Source organism: Macrosteles quadrilineatus, unplaced genomic scaffold, assembly GCF_028750875.1.
Source record: "Macrosteles quadrilineatus isolate MER2022 unplaced genomic scaffold, UCM_ALF_1.0 Scaffold_7__1_contigs__length_78375512, whole genome shotgun sequence".
NCBI lineage: Eukaryota > Metazoa > Arthropoda > Insecta > Hemiptera > Cicadellidae > Macrosteles > Macrosteles quadrilineatus.
Window position 1 is genome coordinate 60,361,637 of NW_026542600.1, and position 25,278 is coordinate 60,386,914.

Here is a 25,278-nt window from a genome sequence, read left to right on the forward strand (position 1 = left end):
TTATTAGAGGGCCTACCGTTAATGGTTATGGCCAATCTACTAAGTTTACTATAAAGTTCATTTAATTAATTATAACATATTACCTAGCTTTTATTGGGCGACCAAGTACAATTCCAACTATTCATTAATTTAGTTCAACTATCGTAATACGTAAACAATTATACTGCTTGGAACTGCCTGTATAAATGAGATTCCATATTTTTTTAACACAACCTTTCATTTGCCAGTTAACACGTCCAATTTAATAGTACTGTGTATATTTATAACTATACATATTGAGTTATGATAAATTTATATGTAATACCCAAATCAAAAGCGAATTTCCATTTGCATGATTATATTTTTGCAAAAATATTCCCTAGTTTAAACGAGTACTTATGTTTGCTGTTAGGTTTGTGTTCGGTAACAAAGTAAAATGTTTTAAAAGAAAAAAATAAATTAGCCCATATAGTGATACACATATTTATTTATAGAATCAAAATACAACAATAAATATTGTACCGAATCAGTGTGTTTTAAGCTCTACATGATTAATGTAATTAAAATTAGGTGTTATTATATTTTAAGGGTGAATATTATTTTAAAATTAGTTAAACCCCCTGTAACACCTTCATAAAGGAAAGTCGATAAAATTGATTGGCTCACAATATTTACTTACCTCTTATATCTTTGCATAAGTTGTACTTCAGGCTTACTTTTCAATTTATAATGCTCGTGTTTTAGTCATACCATTTGTATATAAACGCTTTTGTATTTTTAATAGTTAAAAAACATTTAAAAAAGATTTATGTTTCTTTAGTTTGAGGTACATTTATTTGTTTTTATGCAGCTTTGGATTAGCGGTGTTGGGGAGATGATAGCAGTGTGATAAAGCAGAGACGGCTCAGCTACTATGTGATTGTTGTTGCCCTCACACAATGCGGTTGGCTTGTGGTAGTTGTGGCGAACCACTAGAATTTCCATTTGCAAAACATCTCGTCCTACAATTTAACACAAGCTTTTCCATCACTGTCACTAATTGGGATATTAGTTGCATATAAAGTGGTGTTGCAGTAACGGATAGTTTTTGGATGGTTAAGTTATATTTCATACAGGGTGGCGCATAAAGAACGCATGGATTTGAGTTGAGTGGTGAGAGCAATAGGAGCGTGGTGGAGGGACTGGGCCTGGTTGTTTTGTAGGTTAGGGTGTCCAGTTTTAGTAGCAATGGTGCAGTGGTCCGTGGTACATCGGATTTTTGCGGTAGAACATTTATTCAAAAGTAATTAAATCTGTTAAAACTGTTCAACGGCTTTTCTGCACAAAGTTCAATGTTCCGCGAGTCCTGAAAAAAGTACGGTAAGGCCCAAAACGTTAAGTTTCAAATCGTGCAGTGGTTTTTGATGCAATTCTTTTGGGTCTTCTGCTGCCAAATAGTGCCAGTTTTGCTTATTGACATAACTATCCAAATGAAACTGCGCTCCATCATTAACATCACACACAAAACGCCATCAGTGGCAAGAACATCAACCATTCTCTCAAAACAGTTTCCATTTTCGTAATCACGTTCATAAATCTTCTGTTCGATCATAATTTTGTAAGGATGAAATTTTAACTCGTCTTTCAGGTTGCCCTGCAACGAGCGTCAAGACAAGCACACAGTTGGAGCGCATCGCTTAGTGTAACAGACGCCCTTACTCTGTCGACATTTTGTGGAGTTCGCGCCGTGCAAGGACAACCAAACCACTTCTGCTTCATAACTGATTCAATTGTGCGAAAAGGAGCTATCCAACAAAGTATTGTGTTGCGATCGGGTTTTGTTTTGAACCATTGAACTATGCACGGAGAAGCCATTGAACAGTTATATAAGATTCATTATTTTTTAATAAATGTTCTACAGCAAAAACGTGATGCGTCAGGTTGATTGCACCATTACTACTAAAACTGGACGCCCTAACCTACAAAACAACCAGGCCCAGTCCCTCCACGGACGCTTTTATTGCTCTTACCACTCAACTCAAATCCATGCGTTCTTTATGCGCCACCCAGTATAATACGAAACCGTAATGTAATGGCTTAAGTTTGCTTGAGAATCTCTAACAAACACACTAAAAAGACTATTTAATTATTTATATATTTATACTCAGGTGAACGTCATTTTTTTGTTTTCATGTCCCCTTAGATGTATAAATGTGTCCGTTAGCACGAAACTGTAACTTGACCAAAAATAATCAGATTGGCAAACCTACGTTTATTTTAACTGGCATAATTTTAAACTTTTAACTATAAAACATAAAATTTTGAAATTTATTTCTAAACCATTTTAAGAGCTTCAAAACATATAATTATCATATTGAAGCGTTATTTTACGCTTAATGGTTGCGGAAGAATGAAAAAACTGTTAATTTAAGATTTCTGTATTATTTTTATGGAGGTTAAGTTAATGGCAATGGTTAGTTTGTTTATAGATATATTTAGATAACATTTGGCATATTTATTTATTTCATACTAAGTGATTGACATTTCGCTACAAATAATCATTAATACGTTTCTGTAGCAGCAACACTAAGTACTCATTACATCTAATAATATTCTAAATGGGGAAAATATCATATCTATTTAAGGAAACGTTTAATTTAAATTGAATCAGGGAAATGGAAATGTGATCATTCACTGTGAGGCACATTTTGTCACATGATAAATATCAAGCTTATTATAAGGTAGCGTTTTTCATAGGACAAGGCTGTGAAATGTTGTTTTTTTATTTAACTAAGCAGCAAAATAGTACAGCTTTATTACTATTTCAATGTAATTGTAAGGCTCAAAATGTTGACGTTAATTTAGATGTTCATTTAATGTGGTAAGACAATGAAATAAACACACAATACGTCATATTTCAATATATGACATCATATATTGTGATTATTAAAACAAGAAAACTAAAAGATTTTATTACAGGGTAATTTGTACATACATTTATACCTATCATTATTGTAATTCTTAGCTTGATAAATAGCCCTTATGTATCATGTTATAGACAATCAAGATAGAAATAGAGTACAGTTTTTAATATTTAACAATGTTAATTATATTAACTGGGCAATATTGAGGAAAACTCCATGTTTATGAACTTATCCTCTAAAATAGGTCAACAACTAACTGGAAAAGTCCAATTCCCGGGTAATGTCAATATATAAATATTGTCAACAGCCAATCTCAATATTCAACAACATGACACAAAATATGAAGGTCAAACAATAGTTACGTATATGACTTTTACATGGAAACGTTCTGGCATCATTGAAACTGAATGAGACACTCAGTGGCAATCAAATGCGGCTATCATTTATATTACTGAATAACGATTCCATTACGGTAATTCAATATGGATTCGTATGATTAGACCAGTTACCACAACAGTTTTGTATTTATCATTCTCTCATTTCATATAACATATCACGCATAAGTTCACTCTGCAATTATGTGATATAAAAGGTGTTTGGGGGAACACTGCGTTATTTCACGTCTTATTTGCTTTAGTAAAAACTTATGAGTTACTCTTTTAGCTAGAAGCATTGAAATATAACTAATCTTGGTAAACAAGATTTACCGGAAAGATAACGTGACACAAGAGTCTGTTTTAATTTATTTGTATTACTAACTTCGTTCAATAAGACTGCTAACAAAAAATATATAATATTTATAAGAAATTACTTCCTAGAGACCGCATTAAGAGTAATACAACGACATCTCGGTGCACTCTTTTTTATACTCAATTAAACATAAATGTTTTTTAATATTTGGTTGTATGGCATAGCTCTCCTTCAGTCAACTCCATTAAGTCTATAAACTTTAGGATTATTCTTTCTTTAAAACTACATAGAATTTGAACAATCTTCTGGTGAGTGTAAAAAATCCTATAATAAAACCCTACTCATACACTAAAGTACTCTTTTTTGTTGCATTTCTTAAATGTCATGTACAAGTTTTGAGATTCAATTGTTTACTTTACTTCTCTTGGGACAGCCACACAAACATTGTTCACTGAAATAGAAATGTCCATAGCTGCTTGAAAAAAATTATGATGCGTGTTTACTGTATAAAGCGTCGTACCAAAAAGTTCGGATTTTTTAAATCCCTGAAATATAAAATTAATACATATTGGCTATTTAATATTTTAGATATTTTTTTGTTATTTGTTTATGTGATAATTCAATTTCGATGTATGTACAATTAATTACGATGCGTTTGATAATCAGCAAGAAATTACAAACCTAGACAGAAATGCTAAACACAAACACATGCAACAAACAATCTAATAAGCATACAGGCTCTCCCAAAACGTTCAGTGAAGCTAGTTATCTAACTTATAATGAAAAATGTTATTATCAACTACTGTAGTATAGAGCAGAGGCGAAATCCTTGAACACTACACTATCCAATGACACCTAATATACAGGGTGGTAAAAAAGTCCCTGGACAGTTAAATATTTTAAAAAATAATGCAGATAGAGCTACAATACTTAGTACAAAGTTACAGGGCATAAAACTCTATTTTAACACATATTCAGTGATCCAATAACTCTTTAGGAGGACGGCCCACAAGGAGTCGGAAGAAAATCTTAAATGGAAGCATAGGTCGATATGCACATCAAATTAAAGGTCTTCACTACTAGATTACGATGCCGCAAACCGCACTTCAAAAGGTTGATCCTGTGCAAAATGGCAGGTGTTCAAAGATTTCTTGAATCCGCCATTTTGAATCTTTGAACGACTGCCATTTTTTACTCAGGCATTCTGTTGAGCTTGAATTTACGGCATCGTAATCTACTAGTGAAGACCTTTAATTTGATGTGCATATCGACCTATGCTTACGTTAACAATTTTCTTCCGATTCCTAGGGCTGTGCCCCCTGAGGAGTAAGCGTATAATAGCAATGTAAATTAAATGAATCTTTGAACAACTGTCATTTTGCGCAGGATCAACCTTTTGAAGTGTGGTTTGCGGTATTGTATTCTACTAAAAAATACCTTTAATTTGATGTGCATATTGACCTATGCTTCCGTTTAAGATTTTCTTCCGACTCCTTGTGGGCCGTCCCCCTAAAGAGTTCTTGGATCACTGAATATGTGTTAAAATAGAGTTTTATGCCCTGTAACTTTGTACCAAGTATTGTAGCTCTATCTGCATTATTTTTTAAAATATTTAACTGTCCAGGGACTTTTTTACCACCCTGTATGTATAAATATAATGAATTACCGAGTTATATTATAGTTATAATACTTGTAATAACTTGCTTATTAGTTTCGTTACAAATCTAATTCAGTCATTCACCAAATGGCCCTGATTAAGAATAGTTTTATAACAATCATTCATAGTTTATTTTACTAAATAGTCGGACTCAATCTCTGTGTTAAGTTGGGGTGTTGTGAGACTCTGGATAAACAAACCCTCTTAAAATATTCTTCTTGAGAGAGTCTGTATAGAAAAAAATCAATTTCAGCGAAGGTCGACATGTACATTTAAGTATTACATCAAGCAGTGAATGCCGAAACACGTCTACTATGTAAGCAGGGAAACAAAACATGGATTTGAAATAATAACAACGAAAATGACAAGATGCAAACAATAATTTTACGACTTTTACTGCATCGCTTTCATTGAAGGCCTTGCTACTTCAAAATAACAGCGAAGTATAAAGGGCCACAGAGGCAAGCGGAAAGACGAACCAAAAACACGAGCAATGTGATAAACATGTATCCTATAATGTTCATACCGGATATCTTTGTATATAAAGAAATTATTATTCATCATGCTCAAAAAGAATTATATAGAAACAAGGATTGTATACAAAGGTCAGATCCTGATCGAAATTAATTGAAAAATGCCCAAAAGTCAAAGAATTAACGGGTTCATGACTATGACTTTAAAGGCACATAAATCGTATATGGGATCATTGATTATTTAAGTCAGTAAAGAATTTAAAAAGGGTATCTGTGGGAAAAACCGTCATGTACCCAATAGCTATGATAGATTTTAGTCATAATTCGAGTCTGCACACTTCAGTACAGAGAACTAAATACAACCAACCAATTAAAACCAAGGAATGAACCCTAGTAAGTAAGCTTAAACATAACATACTTATCATGTGCTTTTTGAATAGGTTGAAAAAAAGAATACACCAGTTTATTTTTTAGATTACATTATGATTCAGGGGATATGATCACTTTTTGAAATTCTACCTCTCTTTTTCCGTGTGATTAAGTCTAGGTAACATGTTTCTTTTACTGTCAAAATTATAGGTGATGATGAGATTTAGTTTGGCCAAATGATGTCGGGATCAACAAATTATGAACCAATTGGAGCAGCTAAATATGGACTAAGATTTCAAATATTGGGGTAAATACTATTACCGATCAAATTTAAATTGAAATTATGAATTTAAAATTTCTTGAAAAGCGTTTTACCATGAAATGATTAGTATAATACGTAACAAACTTGAAGCTGAGCATATCTACGCTGGTAGAAGCGATCCGTAACTAATTTACAAACGTACAAATAATATTGATTCTTCTACTCATCTATAGTTACTTAATAAGAGAATGAAAATATACTTTATGTTTAGATATACTAGATTGTTAATATAAATGAATTATTGTACGTAAAAAAAATCAATACATTTTCAGAACATTTATAAAAATACCAAGCAGTCTGTGAAATAAAATAAAGTAAAGCGTTAAAAATGTGTGAAAATTTTTTTTATTGTATTGTCTGACGAATGAAATTCATTTTCATTTACATTGAATGGGCGTGTAAAGGATGATCTTCTAACGCAAACCTTAGTGCTAAATAAATTGTAAAACGTGGATAGAAGAATGTGGGAGGGTAGCAGACACGGAAGACGGCTAATACAAACATCATTGACAGATAAGGAAGACAGAAAACGATAAAGTTAAAACATCGATTGAAGAGGGAATAATGGAATAGATGAAGTAGGAACCGACCCCGATTGGAGATTCTCTTAGGATCTAGAGTGCGGCGACTCGAAGGGGATGTCATGCCACAACAGAAGTCTTCATCTGTAACACAGCCCACCATACAGCCACCACTCCCATCTCACCATATTACCATCTCACCATATCACCCTCTCACCATATCACCCTCTCACCATCACACCATCCCACGTCAACGCAACGACAACCATACCGCACGCATGTTCTACCAAAGAACTCTATATAAGTTACAATGTAAAACTGGACAAATCAATGACTGCACACATATCACAGCTCTCGACAGAAGATACATCCAATGACTATTCATCAAAACAACCGATTCATGTCAACTCCACACAACCCACATTTCATCATATCAGAATTGTTTGACATTTTTCGAAATAAGTGTTTTACTTGAGATAGACTATGCAAGGAAAAACTATAATTTGTTACTTTAAATACGACACGGGCAAATTCCCTATACCTTACGTTAAGTTAATACATATTAAATATGACATATTACATGAGATATTCTCTTTTATGGTCAGTTACAAAATAAATTTACAAAAAAACTATTTTAAAACGTTATGCATAGTTTCCAAAATGTATAAATCTGTTCAACTCAAAAAAATAAGCTTGATGACCTAAGAGTCTACACAACTTTGTAAGAAAAAAATTAAATTGCATTTATATGGTATATATTGTAGCTAAAATGGTTTACAATAACAAAAATACTATCCTATTACAATTTTGTTTAATAACTTTTAATAAGTTCTTTGGCAGAACTAACTCTAGATCTACCTAATCACATGCTGAGTAATCCTCAAATCAAACTTCATATTTTGAGAAAGAGACTAAGATTTTTAATTTTAATATCAGCAAAATGCTTGCAAAGTCCCATTTATAAAATTTAAAGGCCATCTGCATGGCTATTCATACATAAGTGGAGTTCAGAGTTCGGACCTGCCTGCTTCGACATGTAATTTTTAAGTAATTAACGTATGTTTTTAATTTTAACGTATGTTATAAAAATGTCATAGCATAATTTGAATAACCACACATATACAATATACATATATAACACCGTATACAACTATATAATTTCAAGTAATACTGGAAGTGATATTTTTTTAAAGAAAGAAAACCTATATTGAAATAATTATAGGGTTAGGCAAAAGTCTTCTTAACGCGTTGCAGTAGGAGAACCAAACTCGGCACATATTTACAACATAAGAAATTGCACTTTTTCATCACAGTTACAACTTTGCTCCAGCCCCTAAAATGGGGTATTATGGGGGCATCCCGAAGTTTTCAAATGTAAACACCTATCATGTGACCGCTCATTTTGGGTTCTCAAATTAAATGGCGCAAACTAGAGGTCGATATCGCACCCGTAATCAAAATGGCAGTCATTTTGAAATATCCCCTATTAACTTTTTAACAGGTTGTAGCAGGAAAACTAAACTCAGCATACCTTTATAAGAAAAAGAGAATTCACATTTTGGTCAGTATTAAAATATTACATTTTTAAAGTTAACTGGGGGGTTCCAGACTTTTGCCTAACCCTGTATAGGAGAGTGTTAACTGAATTAGATACTAATCAAATGGGACTTTTAACAATTATGTAATGTAATACAAGTTTTACGAGTCAAAACATTCATGAGCTTTGAGGTTGATTGGTTTTGGCATTATATCTAGGCGACGTCCTCCACACAGAACATTTATGTGATCTTCACCACCTAACTTTATCGCCGTAATTTTAACATGGCTACAAAGAGTAGTGATTTAAATATGTGGTAGTTGGAATGTGTAAGATGGTTACAAGACGTGTAAACGTCTACATAATCTCACTAGTCATAAGTTGCGTCCCTAACCCATCCCAAGATTAAAGAGGTTTAATTTTTAAGCGATTTCTCATGCAAATTCTCCGAGCATTACAGAAAACTTCGATTATAGTCATCAACATTATTAAGGAACATGAAATTCTTTTATGTAAACTAAAATAATTCTAAAATTTAAGTTCAGCTGAGGGACTTTTCCAAAGGCTCATAAATCATTGACCTAACATTAAAATGAAAAGATATGTGGCAAATTAGGAAAAATAAATCGATCATAATAAATATTCCACTCGATTTAGAATTAAAGTGGTCGCAGAAAACTATAACAGGCTTTTACAGAAAATAATCATTTAAAGGTTGGTTTTCTAAATAAAAAATGTAAATTAAGTTGAAGATAATCTGCATATTATCGAACAATTAAATTGTAATCGTTGGTTCCTAGACATACGTGTTTTTAAACATTACGTACATGTATACAATAATTTACTTTTAAGTAAAAGTGTGTTCCGTGTGTTCAAAAAACAATTTCATATAATTTTATATCGTGCAGTATCATAAATAAAGTTTGCATTTATTTAATGACAATCATCTACCAGGATTTTTTAAAGTTAACTGTAGCCTAGTATTTTACATGTGTAATGCGTTTAATGGTAATCTTATTCAAACTTAAATTTATCACTTCAGTTACGAAAACATTCAAAATAGAGAAATTTGTAAACGAGAATCTTTCTAAGGCCTGCCTGGGTACATTTGGAATAATTTTAGATCGGCAAGAAAAAAAGCTAATAAATAAGTTAAACCTGCGAGTTCACCAATGTAAATACGAATAGTTATAAGATGAGCTCCGTCAGACCAGACGCCCGAAATGGTTTTCAACTTCAATAACCTGCAAGACTCTTTGACTAAACATGACGTAATCTAGGGTCACCTTGATTGAGCTTCTGTCCAACGACCTGTTTGAACGATTGAAAATTTAATTAAAGATGTAAAATACATTATATGTTGGACCTAGAAACAACTAAAGCAACAGAATTATATTTTTCGAATATTTTTGGACTTTGGGGGACGGATTCTCGTTCTCTTGCAATGTGCTCCTCTGTAAGTTGAGGAGGTTTATTCTTCAAGTCGGGTCCCTTAGGTCCTAAATTGGCTGCACTTTACTTTAGGTCCTACACTCATTCGAATGAAAAAATCGATCGATATATCGATTATTCTATAAGTTATATCGTTTGGTTAGTTAGGTAAGGTTAACCTAACCTAACTAACCAAACGATATATCGAATGAAACAATCGAATAATCGATATTTTCATTCGAATGAGTGTAGGACCTAAAGTAAAGTGCAGCCCCTAAATTAAACACCCAATTCAAGATGGTACTCCTAGAGGAAACCACACAATGACGACGGTCATTGAAGTTAATTTAAAACAACCGCTGAGTATTAATCACATACTCGTTATTTCTTAAATGAATAGGCTTCAAGCAAAAGGCACGATGTTGTACTGTTCAATGAATAATAAAATACCATAATTATGTGTTGTCGTTTACTGCAACAATAAACATTTTACGAATAACAACAGCTGAGTAACAGCTGTTTTAAAACCATCTTATATATGTGGACTACCCGTCAATGGTGTAGTGATCCCGATATTAGTTGACTTATGCAACTGGTGTTTGCAAACGATACTACTTGAAATTGTAAAAGTCTTGAAAATAGACTACAAACTAGGAGTTTACCTTTTGAATGAGTTAAGGATCCTTTAGTTCCATGTTACCTCGTCAAGTTTGGAAAACGTGATTGTCCTAAACTATAAACTATGAAGAATACAAGAAAGGTTAAAAACATTTATAATCCTAGCTGAACAAACCTGATTCTTCTCTAATAACAACCAAAATAGACTTTGAAATAAATGTATACATTTTTAGTATACATTTTGTCATGAAATTTTATTTTTTATAAAAAAGTACTAACAAATATATTTATATTTTAAGATTTTCTGAGACTATTATAAGACCTACCTATATATATATATATCCCCAATATGTTAAAACACAGAATACTCTTTATTCGATGGTAAAAAAAATTGGAATTTGCTAATAATAAAGTTAGAGATATAATCGTGGAAAAAGTAATGAAACGTAGAATGCTTTGCGCGTGAATTCCTTGGACAAGAACTATGTGGACTTCCACAAAATCTGAAGACAGGAAGTATCATTGAATAGAGTTCCATCACTTGGAAAGAAACAATACATGAAAGAAACTTCGTCATTATAAATTTTATATAAATTTAATATTTGATCTTTTACAGCAGTTATAAGGAAAGTGTTAAGAGGCTTGAGGAATTATATTTTTGAATACACAAGGAGGTTAGTTTGGTTGGTTGGTTGAACATTCTAGTTTAATACTTGTTTCAGGGTGTAAAAGAATGTTTATGGATAAAAGCAGGCAGATTCCGAACAGGGGAGTAAGGGCACAAAGAGAAAAGAGCTTAAATGCTTAAAAATAAACAAACATCACAATTCGCACTCGGACTGTACACAACAAGCACACAACAGGTAATGTAATTCAAATCAGATAATATGACAGAGACAGGCTTAAGAAAAATCACATTGTTTAAGTAATAAATATTTAAAAGAAGCGGTACGGTAGTTGGAACTAATCATGACAAACCTGGTTGCACATAAGAATAAATTCTTTGTTTAAATAATCCTCCAGTTTCTACAGTTTATATTGTTCTAGCCTATCACTGTTACCACGAATCAATATACAAACAATCAGAAAAATGTGACAAAAATTATTTCCTGGCATAGAAGCCTTTAGATAATAGAATTCCATTATGCTAAGATATCGTGTAGAAACACATTATCTTAATTTTGTAAATGCGGAAACCCTGTTTGGGTTACACTAGAGCTATCATTATTAATAGAAATTAAAAGCTTTAGAAGTTTGTATGAATGCTTTCCAAACCCTTGGAATATTAGTGTTTCAAAACATTAGAAAGACCGTTAGGAGAAACTATGTACCTGTAACTGGGGGTAGCAGGCGCTTGTCGTATCTCGTCTGTTTCAACAAATTGTCTAAAATTTCCTTGTCGGACCTTCCATTCTCGAATCTGAAACAGCCAGAAAGAATAATAAATTACCCCTCAGATAAAATATAAGATGGGTTTAGGTTTGGAAAAAATAGTTATCTGTGTAACTAGGGAGCAAAGTGGCACTTTGCTGCACACGAGAGCGGCTCGTAAAGTGCGGAATGATCTCGAGTGCAGCAAAGGCCTTTCGCACTCGTGTTACACATTATATTTTTCCTACAGTCACTATAAAGCATATAAATAGTTAGTCTTTCAAACACTATACAACAAGTTTTTAGGTTAAGTTAAACCCAAGCCATGAACGGAATGAGAAATACTGCACCAGCTGATTTTAGTCGTAGTATTTTTAAGTGTTTCTTATTTTCAAGAGTAATAATCAGTAGAAACACATAATAAACTAGTAGATTGTTCTTCAAAATATGGCAATAAAACATTTTCTGACAGTTTTGTAACTTTCTTACTTACGCGCCAAGAGGAAAACAGTTTGTATGCTCGTTCATACTTCTTTCTTAATTTTTCAGGTACAGTAACAGGTTTAATGAAACATTTTTTCAGTTTCTGCTATTTCTGGTCTACCATCATATTTTCATTATTTTCAAACATGTTAGGCCCACTTATAATTAATCTTTCAAATACTACACTTCAGGTTGTGTTCAAACCAAGCGATGAACGAAAATGGAACACAAACTATAAACACGAAATGACAGGTTAAATCGTAGTTATAATAGTCAATCAGCTGATCATAGTATTATTATCTTTAAGTGTTGCCAACCTATTTCCAAGCCTACACGGATTGCATAATAAAACCACGCTGTTTTGTGTTGTTTGGTTGGAATCCTGATGTGCGCCAAATTATAAACAGTACGAAAAAGTATAAACCGTTCGACAAAGTATAAATGCAGCAATTAGCAACTATCTGTACTATAAACAGTACAAGGACAGTATATGTTCGGGTGACAGTAGGAAAAAGAATATTGAAGTGTAAACACAATATACAGTAATGGACGTTTAAAATTTATTATTAAAATCTTCTAACGAATTTAAATGTATTAATTTATGTGCAATTTAAAAGCGACGGTAATGAGGAACGAGTTAATGTACAGATTGGCCAACATGTCTGTGGGCTCAATCAAACCCCAGAGCTGACCTGGTCTTAGCGAGGGGGTTGGCGGGGGTTGGTGGGGGAAAACATCCGTGCCCTGCTACTCAGTGTGAGCATAGATATAAAATAACAACACTATATCGTCGACTGCCAGAATGAGCCCACGACGGACGACGTCTTGGATTCGAATCCTGGTACCTGCCACTTTAATCGGTAGATTTCTCTCTTGTAATATACCGGCTCACCCCTTTTGATTTCTTTGATACGTTCCACGCACAGGCCTAAGGACGGGCCAGTGTCCAAAAAAATACTATCGCCGCAGCAAACCTGCAGACCAAGTGAATTTTCAATTAAATCAATAAAGAAAAATAGGTTTAACGAGTACATAAGTTTGCTGCTACAGGGACGCTAATCAAGTGTGTTTTAGTAAAGTATTAATAGCTTAGTATAAAATCTGTTAAATTCATTTGCCAAGTGTGGTCAAAATATATCCATTAACAAGCAAACTACAACAGTTTGCTTATTCTCCATAAGAATAACATGGGAATTTTAAATATATTTTTTTAATTTTCTCCGTAAAAAAAGAAAATTTACACTTCAATATAATAAATTATTTGTTATTAAATTCATCAAAATAGTTTGGAGAAGGATAGGAAAATTTAATTTTTTGAGGGGAACCCCAATTCAGGTATGGCCTGATCATACTGGTTCGCGAACTCGATCGAATAAACGTACGTTCAAGTTTGTACAAAATTAATCGAAATCGATTTTTGCTTAAATGATCGTGCTAACGGACAGACACACAAATGTATACATGTATAGCCCAATATTTCAAAGTTGTTTATTTGGTAATATCTATGCATTTGAAAGGATAATGATTTTGGCCCTGGGGACATCAAAACAAAAAAACTCGGTCCCGGGGCCAGGTCTTACCATGAGACCTACGGTAATACATATAGTAGCTTATTCCCTATATGGGAAATATAATATAAAGGGCATTTTAAACATTATTTTAATGAAAAAATAATTATTGTTTTACTACTAACAACGAGGGGTGTTCAATGAAGACTGACAGTACTCTTTCAATACCTTTAATATAAAAGTTTAGACTTTAACATTTGTATCTCCTTCTAAGTAGTCGCAATTCAAAGTCAAACAACTGTTCCGGCGCTCTGCCACTCCTTGAAGACGTGTTTAAATCCCTCCTTAGACAGAACCTTCAAAATATCCTCTAAAGCCTTGACAGCCACTGTAGCAGTTGGGAAACTATACTAAAATGTAGTACACCCCCCCCCCCCATTAATTGTCTGACCCTGTGGTACAGTATGGGTATACAACATACCTTCATAATCAAAGAACGTAATATCTTCCTACTCACATGATTCCCATCCATTTTAAAAGTCTTTATGTTACCTGAAACAGGTTCTTTCACTCGTAATATCACTCCCAAAATCAATTTTCCAAGTCGCTGTAAGTATCTGTAGCACTGTTCCTCAGTTTTACACAAAATGTTATTGCATATCTTTGCTCACAAAAATCTGCCATAGTAAACTTTAGAGATAAAAATTTGCAACTGTATATTTATCGGTTGCCTTGACAACAGTACGTATGCCATAAGGTTAACAGCTGATTTGGTTGTTGCCAATACTTCAATGTTTCATACCAACTTGAAAAAAGCTAATTATTGTACTTCGTTTGTCTACATGTTCGCTACTGTCAGTCTTTATTGAACACCCCTCGTATATGTAGCCCACTAATAAAACATGAAAATAGTTTCCGAATAACACATATAACCCAAATTTTGCATAAAGAATGTTTCTAAATAAGTTTGAAATGAGTCTGCGAAGCATTGGTTAGGAATTGTGCAAACAAATTGTACCATTTATCAAAAATTATTCTGCATTTATAAGGAATTTGGTAAATTATCAAACTAATTATAAGATATATCTCCTAGATTGTGAGATATCTTATAATTAGTGTGATTAATTACCTTCTATATGTGGCTGAACTTGAATAAATGATAAATATAAAATTATTCATTGTATAAAAATAGTACCTTACACCCCTTTGAATACAGATTCAACAAATGACGCTCGTTCGTTGGTCGTTAGATTTGAACTCCTGGATGGTGGCATATTCTATTGAATCATATCTCCTCCGATTATAATATTATGTGTTTCCTCATTTGTTGAAGTTTATAAACGTTGAAGGTTAATCTATCTGCTCAATATAGTTAAAAGGTCAAAAAGTTTTTACCCACTTTATAAATATTCCCTTGCGAAAATATGTTAAACATTCATGAAAAGTTACATAAATAATATGGTAAAAACTATTATTATTTTACGATAGCAAAATATCCATTAAGAAGCAATCGCCTTGAAAATATCGATTCCATAACCAAGTGGTGAAAGTAAAGTCGTACCCTGAAATCGTCTTGACGAGACATGCAAGTTTGCTGCATCGCCCCGCCGCCCTCCACCACTCACCCCTTGGCACGTTCTGAACCTTGTCAAGCATAAACTTCAGCTCATGCATAAATATTATCTAATTAGAACGTTATACATGTCACGTGTAAGGATATGAATAGATGACGAAGATTGTAAAATGTTTTACCTACGACAGTTTTTTAAAGTAGCCATTTCAGTTCAGATCTTAGAATTGAAAAGTGTCCCATAACACCATTGTTTCCTTTTATAACTGCATAGGTAGTTATGAGCAATTACTTGGTCAACCCCAATTTTTTCATACTTTACTACGGTCATCAGGATGTTCTTATAAAAGAAGAAACATATAATTTAAGCCCCGCAAGGCCATCGTACAGGTTGCAGAATGATAAGAACTTTCAAATTCCAACCAGTAACAGTGGCTTGCAGGAGACGCGCGGAGGGCCAGTTGTGACAGTACCGTTATGGCTATGGCTAGTGGTTCCTCCGATAATCCTTTTTTATGTGACGGGTGAAACACGTTACTTAGTTTCACGGTTTTAAGTGAAGATCGGGAAAAGTTAACACGTTTTTTGTACGAACATAGCGTTTTGCAACGTACCAAAGTGTGTCCACAATGTGGCGGGTCGATGACGTTAAATGAAGAAAAACACATATTTAACTGTTGGAATATAATCGAGTCTACACCATTTGTTTCGGGCTATCGGTGAAGTTTACAACGGGGAACCTTCGCAACACAACACTGATCCAGTTGCAGCTGACTCGGATGTCGGATGAGGACGAAGAACCCGGCGATTACTGAGGTAATTTCTATTTGTATATAACATATATTAACTTTCCCGGGCTGAATTATGTTTTTTTTAGTTTCACATACATCTCTAAAGCCAGTTGCGACAGTACCGTTATGTTTGGTTAGGTTAGGTTAGGTAAGGTTAGGTAAGGTTAGGTTAATTCATAACATAACCTAACTTAACCTAACCTAACCTAACCTAACTTAACCTTGCGGGGCTTAAATCATATGTTTCTTGTTTTCTAAGAACATCCTGATGACCGTAGTAATCTATGAAAAAAAATGGGGTTGACCAAGTAATTGCTCAGGATTACCACAGCGTAGTTTCAACAACACGGGTAACGGACCAATGAGGTTCAAGAACTGAGAGAGAAGAAGTATAATTGTAATGATTTTAACATCAACTAATCAGCTGTTCAGGTCAATTTAATTGTTGAGTTTTGCAATTTGGATTTGGTACAATGTTTCGTTGCATCACTGTCAGTGGCTTTGAGAGATTATAAACGAAAACATAACCTCTCTTAGAAGTTATGAGTAGTAATTTCTCTAAAGAATTTCTCTCTCTCTCTCTCTTCTAGTACTGTAATTAAAATACTGTACGCCTTTTACGTGTTTTACGCCTTTTGACGACCTTCGCAAGAAGAGAGAAAATGTTTTGACATCCTGATCGGCCTGATGAAGATCCCTATTGTGGATTGAAACCGGTTGCCGTGAGCAACATTGTGGATAACTTTTTTGCAGGTATTTAAACCACTTTATTGCCATATTATTAAAATTTTTGTGTAGTAACAAGTTGGTTGTTACCATTTCACGATTCAAGTTTGGTCCGCTTATACCTTTATTGAACTCCTGCTATTCAAATGACATGATTACAACAACAAAATATTATCTTAATAGATTACCATGCAAAAAATTGTTAAACCACTTATTTATAATAGCTGTATTAATTAATCTCATTAAATTAATCGTATATTTGGGTTAATCAACACAACCAGATGTAGGCCTAATCAGTTATATCGCAAGGCAATAGTAGCTCGAACAAGGTTATGTAGTGAGTTATATACATCGATGTGTAGTGTTTGATTATATTGGCAACCCTGAGTGTGTTTCGCTGCACGTCGTGTGTATGCGTTGCATCCATATTCGACCCTGTGATACAACTAGCTTGATATATTTATGAAGTTTTCAATGTATAGAACGATCCGAGAAGTTTTTAACCGTTTAGCTTTGACGTTGAGACGTATATGCACCTAAATAAACGTCTTAACACAAACATATTTCTAAGTTGTTCAGAATGTCTGCATAAAGGACCTTAAACACGATATTGATGATCAAAAAGTTCAGATGTTATTGATCTCTGTAAATGTAAGGTATAATGTATTAAGTATAATACCAATCTAACCATTGGAAGGTTAAAAGAACTACAAATAAAAATATGACTTTTACCTATATTTTTTGCTATTGGTTGGCCTAAAGATTGTATAGGGTCCAACTTTAAAATGTCTAACTCGTCAGCGGCATTTTGGAGGCCATTTAGCCAGCAATAATCAGTACCTAAATTTTCTTTGTAAGTGAAACGAAATTAATAACTTAGTCTAAAATTCACAGAAGAGGCAAAAGCGTTTACTTCAACACTATAAACTAACTAGTAGTTGATTTTCAAAAACAATTAATGTAGAGTTATGAGATATTGTTTGTTCTGGTTATTGCTACATTTAACACGGTAATGTCTGTCTCGGCACCTAATTGGCTGTAATGGAAGTCAACAATGAAAGAGAGTCCTTGGGGAGCCAATCATCCGACAGCTACCACAATGGTATTGATGACGCTTACCACCAACCACAGCCCCCGACAATCCCACTTGATCGCGGTCGCGAATCTAGAGATTATACCAAGGTGCGATACAACGATAGTATCGCTTAACTTCTACAGCACCATAAGTAGCTCAACTATTACCTTATAATTCACAATTGTTACTAAAATCTACAAAAAACATAAAATTCACAACAAAAAGTAAAGTCAACAAGCTACTAGTATTTTCTATGTTCTAGTTCATCAATATTTTCTAAATCTAACATAATGACTACGTACAGACTTTATGTATTTCATACAACTTATTTATGTAAAACACTAATGCAAACATGTTTTAGTAGTATATGACAATTACACACATTTCGGCAGAAATAGAAAATTGCCACTAATCCTCACTTCCATTTTACATTTCCAATAAAGGATATAGAGAACGAAAGGTGTTTAAGGAACTTTTTAAACTTATCAATATTCCTTCATGCACTCGAGTAGCTAAAGTTATATATATTTTTTGAACAAAAAGCTAATATTTTCATTCAAATAATACAAAGAAAACCCCGTTCATAGTATTTTAGGTAGTCGAAGATTCAACCCTCATGTATGATTTCACCATGAGGTAAGTTCGCATTTTACTTAGTATTTTATAGCTGTAATTTATGTCTATTTTATGTCAACAAATTAGTAATATTACATAGACTGAAGATATGCACGTATACAAATTCAGGTAGTATGATATAGTTATTAGCAGGTTGGGCTAATCTTAAATGCAGTTTTATAAACTAAGGTTTATTTAAATTTAAAAGATATGATTTACAAACAGTGTTTCTGATGCATCGATCTGAATAACTTTTGGCCAATTATAATATTTTATTTTCGACCTAATAAGGTTTATCGATTAAAAAGTAATCTCTATCTGTAGTGAAATTTATCTTCCACTTATTTGTTGTAAGCGGTTGTTAGAAGTTCTAACTTATCATCAGTCGAGCGACCCTTGTAAATATCACAACTACTATACTTAACAGCTAAATATACGCGTTTAAGTGACATATTTCTTGAAGTCAAGGAAACGTTAAACACTTTTTTATTGTAATTTTTATGAGGTTGGTGGCCTCTTTTAACCTTGCATTTGCCCGTCGACATTGGCCTTATTGGAAACTATCTGGATAGAAGAGTGGTTACACTCAACGATCCTCAAGGTCCTTGGATATGATCCTCAAGTGGACCTACTTGCATATGGTATTGGTCTATTAATTAATTATGCTATCCAATTGAAGATCCATGTTGGATAGTAACAACTGAGAATGGAGATTATTTAAAAAGAAGAGAAATAAATTATATCTATACAATATATGAGTTAAGTTTGCACACAATGATTTAAAAAAACTGCTCTTACGATTTCCCTAAAATGTTAGAAATATCTTAGTTTTAGGCTAAAAACAATATCCATGGTAGCCACTGTTCTGGGAAAATTCGTTTTTCGTTAAAAACTTAAAACACAATTTTATTGTTTTTAACATTAGTCTTATGAACTGTCAAGTAGCCATGACAGTTTTATTAAAATGTAAATAAATTAATTAACATATGCTTGTAACAAATCATCTACAGCACAGAAGCAAATTACTAAATATAGTACAAAAGAAATAAGGCATTCCGACGAATACTATTGAGCATTGATTGTACTGTATTATACACACTTGGGTTCTATTACTCAGCAATGGGATTATTACGAAAGTTTAAAAAGGCAAAATCTGTTAAGGCAATTAGATTAATTTAGCAAAACTGAAATGCTATGAATAAGGGAGGAAAACAGGTCCCTTAATAGCCTTACGAGTTATGTATACAAACCTACTGTTTCTTTGATTTGGTTATTCTTAATTTTTATCTTATTTTTAAGGTTCTCTTTAAAAACACAGAACGGCTGTAATTTAATTTCCAGTAATAAAGCATGCTCATGGTTAAATAATATGGCAATGTATGAATTAAAAATAATGTGTATATGATTTTTATTGTAATTTTTTGAATCCTTGTCAAAATTTCTAATATGAATATTTAGAAATTATTAGGAAATAACAACCTTATGAACCTATATTTTGTGATCCATGTTAAATTAGTGTCCATTTATATTTTTCGTTCTTGAGAAAAATCAAATATTGTTTACGAAGTTAATTGAGCGGAGCGAGCGGAGCTCTTATACGTCGACTCTTATGCATTTTGTAATACGCAAACTCCTCCTAGACGGCTGAATCACTAGTTTTCAAATTTTGCATGGTGATAAAGACCATATCGGTGAGTGCCAAAATCTATATGGCGTTAAAAAAGTCTCTCAGGAATCCGCCCCACTGGGTCTCAAAGTTTCAATGCAATCCTTATGGAAGCAGTATTTGACACATAAACAAAGACATATGAGCAGCTGTTGACTTTTGAATGCAGTAAATAAAGGAATAGCTGATAGCATTATTCCACAGATATTAGAACAGAAACGGCGTGGATAATATTAAATATAATCAAATGACGACACTAGCTTGAAGTCCGTGACGTAGGAAGTGGTGAAGGAAATAGTAAAGGTGAGCAGTCTGGAGTGTGGAAACTGTTTATGACGATTTATCTGCATTCCTAAAATTCTATGGGAAGGGAGGAAAACAAGTCCGCGATGTAGGAAGTGGTGAGGGAAGTAGTCAAGGCGAGCTGTCCGGAGTGTGGGAACTGTTTATGACGATTAGATTAAGGTATCTGCAATCCTAAAATGCCATGGAAAGGGAGGGAAACAGGTTCGTGACGTAGGAAGTGGCGAAGGGAGTAGTAAAGGCGAGTTGTTCGGAGTGTGGGATCTGTTTATGACCAATAGATTAAGGTATTTGCAATACAATAATGCTAAGGGAAGGGAGTGATACAGGTCCGCGACGTAGGGGGCAGTGAAGGAAGTAATAAAGGCAAGCAGTCCGGAGTGTGGGAACTGTTTATGACGATTAGATTATGTATGGTATCTGCAATCCTAAAATGCTATGGGAAGGGAGGGAAACAGGTCCGTGACGTAGGAGGTAGTGAAGGAAGTAATAAAGGCAAGCAGTCCGGAGTGTGGGAACTTTTTATGACGATTAGATTAAGGCATCTGCAATCCTAAAATGCGATGGGAAGGGAGGGAAACAGGTCCGTGACGTAGGAAGTGGTGAAGGAAGTAGTCAAGGCGAGCTGACCAGAGTGTGGGAACTGTTAAGACAATTATTTTAAGGTATCTACAATCTTAAAATGCTATGGGAAGAGAGGGAAACAGGTCCGCGACGTAGGAAGAGGTGAAGGAAGTAGTAAGGTGAGCAGTGTGGAGTGTGGGAACTGGAAACCGTTTGTATCAGTTAGATTAAAGTATTTGCAATGCTGAAATGCTATGAGAAGGGATGGAAGCATGCCCACGACATAGGAAATGGTGAAAGAAGTAGTAAAGGCTAGCAGTGCGAAGTGTGGGGAATGTTTGTGGCTATTAGATTAACGTATCTAAAATACTAAAATGATATGGAAAGTGATTAAAACAGGTCCACGACGTATTAAGTGGCTTAGGAAGTAGTAAAGTATGAGCATAGTGTGAGAATCGTCTGTGGCAGTTAGATTAATGTATCTTCAATCCTAAAATGCTATGAGAAGGGGAGGAAACAGGCCCCACAACGGAGGAAGTGGCGAAGGAAGTATTAAATGCTGGCAGTGCAGAGTGGGGGAACCGTTTGGGCAGTTAGATAAATGTATCTGTAATACTTAAATGCTATGAGAAGGGAAGGAAACAGGTTTATGACGTAGGAAACGGTGAAGCAAGTAGTAAGGCTAGCAGTGCAGAGTGTGGGAACTATCTTTGGCAATTACATTAATGTATCTGCAATTCTAAAATGCTATGGGAACAGACTGTAGACTGTAGGTTAAAATGATTACGAAGCACAAATCGATACATATTTTCGATACATGCAATCGTTTGCAATCGAAATTTACAACTGAGTTGACAACAGCATAGTTTTACTCCGTAGAGGCTAAAAACGATTTTTTCTCCCTAAAGAGTAACAATGCTACTTTAGACCTGCAACGCATGCATTAAAAACGACTGTTTTTACTGCAGTATGACAAAACAATATAATATGAACCCTTGATGACTCCGCTCAATTTTCTGAATGCCTCTGCGATCGCCACCTAGTACTATAGTACACTCAAAGGATGTGCGAAATTGGCTCAATGCTAAATACAAAACTTGTAGGTCATTTGGTCATAATGGTGTGGTTCGTTGGCCTGCAAGGTTGCCGGAACTTAAGTCCACTGGACTTTTTTTGAGTGGCTATATGAAGGTAAAATGCAATTTTATTTCTTGAATTTATTTAAATACTTTATTCACTAAAAGAACCATATGTGATTTATTTTTTGTTTTTATATCATCAGCTTTACTTAATTGTTTGATTGTTTGCGAATAATGATTTTTCTGTTGCTAACCATACATTATGTATGATCTTTGACATCTTCCATATGAATTAAGAATAAATTATACTGTAACCTTGACTTTAGTGTCTAAATTTGGACTAGTAGAAAATAATACTTCTTAACTTTATCGTGGGAAATAAACAATTATTACGTCACTTTACCTAAAGATTAACCTTGGCTGCTATCACCAAAGTTTACGATACACTGCACACAATCAGTTAAATGCATTAAAACCGTAATGGTAAAATGTAATCCGATACAGGATTGAACCTAGCATGGCTGAGTCTCAGTGAAAATGTAATTGAATCTGTTTATGCAGGCTTGCATGGCGCGCTGTTGATATGCACGATAGCCCCGACTGTTGTGACATTGCAGTATTAACCTCTGTGCCACCACCACCACCACACGACACTTACAAATCTCGTATTACTCTGTGTTTTGTTTAGGTTGAGTGCGTCATAAGGCATTACGATATCAACGGTAAACCAGCTATGTAAAGTAATATTAGTGAAATACATTCAACAAGTTGAAATATAACTCTATTTATTTTGTAGTAACTTTACAAGTATAAAACAGCAAGAATGTATAGTTTTTAACTAATTTTGCGATCAATTTGTAGAAAAAACGTATCGCTATTAGTAGCATACTTGTTATACAGATGTACTTGTAATACTTGTAATAAGTACAATACTTTATGCACTAGAGTATAAGTTTGCATTTTTGTAATTTTTTTAACAATAGTTATAAGTATTGTAAGTTCCAACTTTTTATGTTTGCTTTATTGGCAATGGTATGTATTCATAATTTTAAGATTTATTGCAGGAATTCGTCGTGGGTTCGTTGTGTGGTTTATGTTTAGTTATTTTCCGGCTTTAGCTGGGTTCGTGTACTAATTTTTTTATGTTTGAGTAAATTGCTCACCTGAGGATGGAATTCAAAATTCTGTAACTACACTAGGCCTAGATCTTAATAATTTTATTTTTACTAATCGTAATATAATCTGCATTATGGTTATTCATCTACCGTATGTTTACTTTGTAATTTGATTGACTGAGCTTTCGATATATAAACTGTAAGGGGAAACGTATTCTGATAACTTATTCCCTTATCTGTGATTTGACCAACTGTCGTATCAATTACCAACATTAAATATACGATGATTTAACGAATCAGAGTGGAAAAAAACACCAAAATGTCTCATGGGTAATTCATCTGACTGTTACATATACGAGCACATATAGTGTGCAAAATAAAAATTTGTATTTTAAGTTCCTCCACTTTTCGTATTGAAAACCCATTACATAAACCTTTGAACTGCATTTTGTCACTAGGACCATATAAAATAGCAGTGTTGAAAGCCTCCATTATTGACTCTGATACCCAGAATCAATTTGACCACACATGGCCTCGAGAGTGCACTACTGTGTCACGGAGTAAATCCCTTTTAATTACAGGTGACCAATCATCTACTCAGTAATATCATCACACTGATTAGTTCGATCATAAACTAGATCAAAGGGATTTACACGTGGCTTGATCAGTCTAATATTGAACGAAAACTCATGAAACATTATGGAACGGATGGTTAATTAAAGTATCGGATAAGTATAAATTTAGTCACATGTTTTGTTGTAATTGGTAATAATGTATAACCACGATGTCGAATTGTTTAATTTCATGTGATATTCTAGTAATGTAGTTAAACCACGAGGAAAAGTAACAAATCTTAAGAAGATAGGGCCTAGAAAATATAAAATGAGTAATGAACACAAGGTAGGGATAAGGAATTTTCTAAAGATACTATCGATTATACTCAATTGAATAAATAATTTTAAAATAGTTTATACAGATAATAATTTAATTACAGGGTGGCTCACAAAAAGGTCGCTATTATTGGATTCAATTGCTATTTTTGAGACGTGTTGAACATTCTCCTACTTGAAACTCCTCAACTACTATACGTCAAACACATATGTAAAAATACACCCTCGATTTCTTCTTGGTTCCAACCATTCGGAACAAAATGGTGGAACATCAAAATAATGGTGCAATTTTGTCAAGTATTTTAATTTGCAAACCCTTTTCTAATTCATTGCTAATTTGTTGCAATGTTACAAGAGAACAAAATTAAAGTTATTGAAGAGATAGGATAGTGATGAATCATAAATGAAATGAGTCTAAATCATAAACCTCCATTCAAGCTGACGCACAAAAGTGGTTATAGACTTTTTTAATCATGCTAGCAAACTTTTTGCATGATTTTGTTATTATTTTTAACTACGACCATTTTTTAAAGTAGCCGTTTCAGTACAGTTCTTAGAATTGAAAAGTATCTCATAACAGCATAGTTTTACTCATAACAACACGGGTAACGGACCAATGAGGTTCAAGGATTGAGAGAAGAGAAGCAAAATTGCAATGATTCGAAATTCACTTAATCAGCTGTTCAGGCCAATTTAATTTTTGATTGGTGCAATTAGTGTTTGATACAATATTTCGATACATCACTGTCATTGGCAATGAGAGTTTATAAACGAAAACATAACCTTTCTTATAAGTTATGGGTAGTAATTTTTAGTAATTAAAACACTGTCGTAGGTAAAGTAGTGTACGCAACTCGCGTAAATAGTAGAAGTTTTTAAGGCACTCGCCAAGGCTCGTACCTTAAATTTTCTACTCGTGTCGTTAACAATAACTTTACGCAATCGTTGCGTAAACTACTAGGACACCCTGTACATAAACACATGTGTATGTATACCATATGCGATTACATATCTGTAAGCTA

At 33.7% G+C, this 25,278-nt stretch overlaps 1 protein-coding gene across 1 annotated transcript in view; it reads right to left on the reverse strand.

Annotated features, from left to right (window-relative positions):
* LOC128998668 (glutamate-gated chloride channel-like) overlaps positions 1-25,278 on the reverse strand; it is a 351,411-nt gene that overhangs the window by 98,205 nt on the left and 227,928 nt on the right. Inside the window, exon 6 of the mRNA XM_054424900.1 lies at positions 11,832-11,920. Within this exon, the coding sequence (XP_054280875.1) occupies positions 11,832-11,920 (89 nt within the window). The remainder of the gene's footprint in view (positions 1-11,831; positions 11,921-25,278) is intronic.